Source organism: Morone saxatilis, unplaced genomic scaffold (assembly GCF_004916995.1).
Source record: "Morone saxatilis isolate NCDOM2014 unplaced genomic scaffold, NCSU_SB_2.0 Contig1, whole genome shotgun sequence".
Lineage (NCBI taxonomy): Eukaryota > Metazoa > Chordata > Actinopteri > Moronidae > Morone > Morone saxatilis.
In genome coordinates, this window is record NW_023339651.1 from 3,819,428 (window position 1) to 3,825,895 (window position 6,468).

General features: G+C 41.9%; 1 protein-coding gene across 1 annotated transcript in view; it reads right to left on the minus strand.

Annotated features, from left to right (window-relative positions):
- Positions 1 to 1,165: 1,165 nt before the first annotated feature.
- Positions 1,166 to 6,468, minus strand: part of dusp3a (dual specificity phosphatase 3a) — a 15,455-nt gene continuing 10,152 nt past the window's right edge. The window contains exon 5 of the mRNA XM_035669129.1: positions 1,166 to 2,781. Within this exon, the coding sequence (XP_035525022.1) occupies positions 2,552 to 2,781 (230 nt within the window). The 3' untranslated portion in view covers positions 1,166 to 2,551. The remainder of the gene's footprint in view (positions 2,782 to 6,468) is intronic.

Sequence of the window (6,468 nt, forward strand, 5' to 3'; positions counted from 1 at the left end):
ACATCTGTAATATTCAAGCCCTTGCTGAACAAGTTCACACAACGCTGCTGAAGTCGCTCACCGGCAGGTAAATCTCTATATTTCGCATTATAGAGTTTTTAAAAATGGATTCTGTGGCAACTTTCCCGCGCTGGAGCACCAGTATTCATTTTTTTTTTTACATAAATCAGCAATGCCGGTGTTTTAAACCAAAAGGAGCACATCTACTCACCAGTGGAAGAGGCCCAGTCCTCCAGCTTGCTGAAGTTTTAAAAAACTGACTACAACAAATCTATTTCCTCTTTATTTGAAGAACCTCTGACTAAACCGGCTAAATTTAAAAAATCTTTTGTCCACCTTTTAGCCTTCTGTCCACACTAATCTGGAGTTGCTGTTTTTGAAAACGGTCTACAGAGTGGAAGAATCTGGAAACCGACATTTTAGGAGAACTGAGCTTTTGACGTATGCCTGCTCAGTAAAAGTAAGAATAATAACTTTCTGTTGTCTTTGTTGTTCACCCTCAACTTTACGCTCATTCAGTTGTACAAATATGTAAAAACCATAATCCGTTTTCAAAATTAGCTGGCTTAGTGTGGATGTCTTCTAAGTTGACGGCAAATTGAACTGTAACAAAAACCAGGTGATTCAATTAATCTATTCCATATGAGAAATATACCAAAACCCTTGATAAAATAAAAACTGTCACTAAATGATCAAAAGTAAATCCATAAAAAAATAACTTATGATACGTTGCTGTATAACTACTGTACAATAGTTAGTGACAGAGAAATAATGATATAATATTATAGTGAGTGCATAAAGATTAAAGATTTCCCTTTCGAAACTAACATCAGCGTCTACACAGGAGGAGCAGCAGCTTCAGGATGCATTCAGGCGCACTATTGTGAGAGTGTAGGTCACCTGCGCTTTGGAAGCCCAACACATGATCACTGTAGTTACACAGAAAATAGATCTGAGGTGTAAAAATACCCTCGCATATAGCACGAGTGAAACCCAAGCCGTTACGCTGCCGCTGTTGACAGCCGCATTGATTCAAATCGATTAACACAGCTGGAACACCTCCTGTGTAGATACTCGGTGTTCATCTTTATAGGAATTATGTAAGGATTAAAACTACAAAACTATTTAAAATGACCAACTAAGGTCTGTAAAAATGTTGCGCTTAGTAAAAGTGTTTCCTGCGAGAATAATACTTTAACACACAAACTGAACCAGCAGATTGTGCTCAGACTGTATTTATCGAGTGTAAACCTCCATCTACCCAGATAATGGGAGGCGGCTACAGCTCACTGATGGTGAGTAACTCATCTCCAGCTGCCTTTATATAAAATTGTAATAACTTCAAATGAATGACACTCAATATTTCTAATGCAGGAGGAAATTGAACTTGTAAATAAGCCACGTCAGAACTGAAGTTGTGTAAATTTAAGGGTGCAGAAGTGACCTTTTTCTTTTTGAGAGGAAATTCCATTCAGTGTTCCCCTCTACCACACCTACTTACATAAACGGGATTTGTCTTTCTGTGTAGCCTGATTGAGCTCAATGACAAACTAGAATAACGGCATATTTAGCTCTAATGTACATTCATGATATCAGCAGTTAAATATGGCCGCTACATGAACAACCCACGCAGCTCATTATTTTTAATTAGCTCGACCTTTGCTGCCGTCGGTGCCAGCAAATCTAATGCTACCACCGTCAAACTAGAGGCCAGAGAGTCAAGGATGCCGACTGACATGCTACATAGAGCTACAGCTTGCATTAGAGTGTGGATAATTTAAGTTTGTGCATTAAATACAGGTAGAAGAGAATTCAGGATTTTAAAAGGATTGAGTGGGCAAACAAAACTCTTAAGGGGCTTTTTTCAGTTTTCATGGAATGTTTGGGATTCACATATCACTTTCTGTGTAACATAACGGACATATTTTCTCTGCAGGTTGCATCGTGTGTGGCCACCGACTTTAAATATTTGGAATTTATAGAGTACTCCTGCTGGCGGAGACATCACTGACATTCCCGGCAGTGGAAAACTATGGAATGATTGTGCTATAATCTTGTACAACTATTTAAGGAAAATCTTAAAAATCAGGGGAAAGTTTTCACCGTCTCAACTTGTGGGAACTGAAGGAATGCTTTACGTAGCTCAGCCCCAAAAAACGCTAGAAATTTGGAGCTTTAAGGTACTAGCAGCGATACGTCTGCACATCTGGGTAGTGTAGATTTTAAAAAAAGGGGGTTGAGGGGTTTGTTTTAGTATTTGAGATCACTCTTTGTAGGAGCAGGTAAGAGGACTGACAAGACGTCCCCTTCCAGAGCAGCAGTGACAGACGTCTGAGGACTAGAAAACAAAACATGTATGTGTGTGAGACTGTGTGTGTGCATGAGGAATAATTATCTACACAGATAAATGCATGTATGTTTGTGTTTGAGAATACCCCTGGTGTGTCAGATGGGTGCTGGTTTGGTCAGGGTGGGGTCGGTCTCCGAGAGCAGCTGAAGCCCGTGAAAGGCATGATGGGAGGAGACGGAGGGCAGAGCGTCTCTCCTGCTTTCATTTGGTCTTTAGTTTGCCCACCTCCCCGTTCAGCTTGCCCTCCTTTGCCAGCTTCTCGTTAAGTTGGCACAGTTGGCGAAGGAAGCCGTCGTTGGGACCGATTTCTCTCTTATGCCTCACGGTGGCCACCGCCAGCCGGGCATCCATTTTGTGGCGCAGCATGAGGTAAGCAACAACCATGGTAGGGGAGCGGCTGTAGCCTTCTCTGCAGTGAACATACACCTTCCCTGGAGGATGCAAACAGAGAAATGGAACAATAAGGTGAGTGTGTATGTGGTGCAAGGCTGGCTTTACAGAATCATAAAAAAAACCTATGCCCCAGAGAAATGCTGCACCTTATCATAAGTCATTTTAAAGGATAAGGCTGGCACTACTCTACGGTATCTTTGTCTTAAAACAAACAATGTGTTAGTCAATCTCTTAACCCCTAACACTCTGCCCTGTCAGTGGCTCCAAGCCTATTGGTTCCCTCTGAAGACCATAATGTAAGCATAACGTATAGAGATATGTAGCTCCAAGACTGTTGGCATCCATCACTCATGTTTTTCGATAACTGATTGTGCTTTTTGCCAACTCAGATCCAAACCCACGCCTCCCAACATACTGCTCTGCTAGCAACTACGACCTGCGAGCTAACAGTGTCTTATATGTTTGGCATGTTAGCTCATCCTAAATCCAGAAAAGAAATGGGATTTGATATAAAAATTCGCAGATATGAGAAATAAAGGCCCATAAATCATTTTTAAATGTCAAGCCTAATGTGAAAAAACATATAAGACATTTGCTTTATGGTAGCCGCTTACTCTACTGTGGCTGAAGAACAATAAATGGAGCGGGAGAAGAAAAATGAGGTAAGAAAGAAGAAACAAATTAATAAAGAAAACAAACAAGGGTAAGAGTGGTTGGGGAACATATGCTGTGACCAAACTTGCCTAGCGAAGCATCTTCTGTGCCAGGAGATGCAAATACAAGACCTGACCTCTGCTGCAAAGTCAATCATCTTCCCTGGAATCATCTTACAGCGAACAAAGACTCTGTGCCGTCTGCATGTACAGAACACAGGAAGGTTTCCTGAACTGTATTTGTTAAATGTGTAGCTATTTGCATATGCGTAAATCACGACTTGTTTGTGTTTGCCTTCTTAGTCTCTATCTGCCTTACACTTTCATTACTGACAAGCCAAAACCCCACGAGGAATGTAACTTGGCAACGTTCGCGGAGCAGCTGATGTGCTGGGCTCAGGTCAGATCTGCAGATTCTGCACTTTATTTGAAACCCAACACCTCTCTGTGTCCCTCTCCCAGTATTATCCACAGCATCTCTCACCCCTCCTCTCCCCTCTGTTGTATAATCTCCGTCTATCCTCTCCTCCTCTATTCTCCCCCCAGAACAGCCCACTGCCAATGAAATGACCTCTTCAATATCCAGTCGCCCTGCCTGCCACAGATCAATGTTGATTCTGCTGTATCCTCTTGTTAGACATGCAGGATCCTCTGGCTTACCCCGTCACTCATCTGCTAGTAGGGCTGTCACGTCTTATTAAAAGTGTGAATTTTTTATACAAACGTGGAAAAATACAAAATATTCAAACTGCAATGACCTGTTCAAAGTCAAGATTTACAGTCTATAGTGGTTTACCTTATGGTTTAGCAGAGGACAGTCTTAAATTTCACTCAATTTCAATCAGTTATATAGCTTATGTTTTGCAGACCCACAGATTTAACATGAGTTAGCTACAGAGTAAATTTGACAATGACAGTTGACATTGTAGCTACTGAAATTAATCCTACAGGCTCTTGATAAACTGTTAAACTATGTTAGAATTAAAAGCGCCCCGGTAGCCCACCTGGTAGAGCCTGAGCCCCACTAAGGCTGCGTCCTCCTTACCACTGCGACCTGGGTTCGATTCCAGCCTACGGCCCTTTTGCTGCATGTTGTCCCCCCTTCTCCCTACCCCTTTTCCTGTCTGTCTCAAAAGCCCAAAAGAATAATCTATAAATAAAATTGCAGCTCTAGCTATTCGAAAATCGAGACGTTCAAAACAGCTCTATAGAGCTGAGGAAAACTGCAGGGTCAGGTGATAACTCTCTTCATGTTCATCACTAAGACCAACACCTTTCACCTTAGTCGTTGATCTATATAACAAAATATTGATTATTGCAGCTTGAACATGCTGCTAATTTTGTGGGTAGTTTATAATATTCAGATAACGTACAGTACCACGGTGTCGTCATTACGGCAGACACATGGGAGCAATGCATCGATTAAAATCCAGGACCTATGACCTTTTCAGAGCTCACAGCTAGCAGTCACAAAATGTCAAAGACAATGTTGCACATAGCACAATGTCAGACTACAGCAATAGCAGGCGGCGGGCAGAGGTGAAACACTTTATCCTATTTCTGCTCCTTTTATCTCTCCTCCTCCCTCATCCTCCTCCGCCCTCCTCCCCCCTACAGTCCTTGTTACAGTAGCTCTTCACTCCTGATTTACCACGGCGTTGGTGCTCCTTTGCCAAACTGCCCGGGAATTAAGATGCTTTTCTGTGTCCAGGCTGACAATAAATCCATGCCATGAAATACAGGGTTCAGCACACTAATTAAACACATCCCTCATGTGACAAATTAACTAAATTTAGTTGCCACTTTGGGAGAGCTGGGGAAAGATCTTTTTTTGGTTGGGGTGGGGGAGAGCCGAGGCCTTCTGGGATTGATTGTTTCGATTGATTGCTTCAATCTAAATATTCTGCTTTCCCAACATGTTACAATACAGTACACTTGACCTAGTAGGTATATAAAATGGCTCATTTAAGACTTCCTATTAGTTTCACACATCTTCACTCTGTTACCCAGTACAAATGTGTCATAGTATCTGTTTAACAAGTGCTACAGGTGTGTTATGCACGGAACATTTTGACAATGTTGACGTCCAGGGACATGATCTGATAATGGAATATGGAGCAGGGCTCAGGAGTGTGTCAGATTTAGCCTCGAGATGATCGGGGCCGTCACGATTATCTCCTGTCTTCACTTGAAGATCCAAAGCAATGAAGACTGTTGAGATCGAGTCATTAAAAAAAGATGCCTTGAATCTTGTATCCTTTGTTAGACAGGCAACATAAGGAGCGTGGTTTTGTGTCTCAACTTGTAGAGACGCTTTCAAGTGGGAACTATGGAAGTCAGAAAGACACTGTGTTCGTCTTTGATCTCTACCTTAGAAGGGTTTCGTTGGGACATGAACCCTCAATATCCAATAATCATATAATATAATCATTTTCACAATAATATTGTTACTAAAACACCATCATTAACTTTCCAGCAGTGGAATCTACCAGTCATACTGTAAGAGCGATGCTGATGTGAAGATGCACGAAAATGCTGCTTTATTAGAACATTTCCGGCTTTGCATTTAAAAACCTTTTGTCCAAGAATCTGCAATCACGCATAGAGACAATCTCACATTACTTCAACTGTGCTGGAGAAACAATGTAAAGTGGGGGCAGCAGAAAGACGCTGGAAGCACAGCATTTGTTAGCAGACAGTTACATATCAGTCAGTTAGGCAGCAAGATTATTATTCATTTAGATTGGTGTTTCTGGCCAATGCAAGTTCAATATTCATTCTCCTTCTACAGGGTTCCCATGGGTCCTGGGAAATCTGGAAAACCTGGACATTTAGAGACTAGTTTTCTAGTCATGGAAAAACCTGGAGATTGACCAAAGCAGCAGCCGTGGCAGTGTGTCTCTTTCTGCAACTCAACTGGTCATCTGAGGCGATAACTGTGCTCGTATTTCAGCACACACCAGTCAGGACTTCACTCAATGAGTAGGAGAGACAAAGCAATGTGTGTGTGTGTGTGTGTGTGTGTGTGTGTGTGTGTGTGTGTGTGTGTGTGTTGGCATTTATCACATTCTG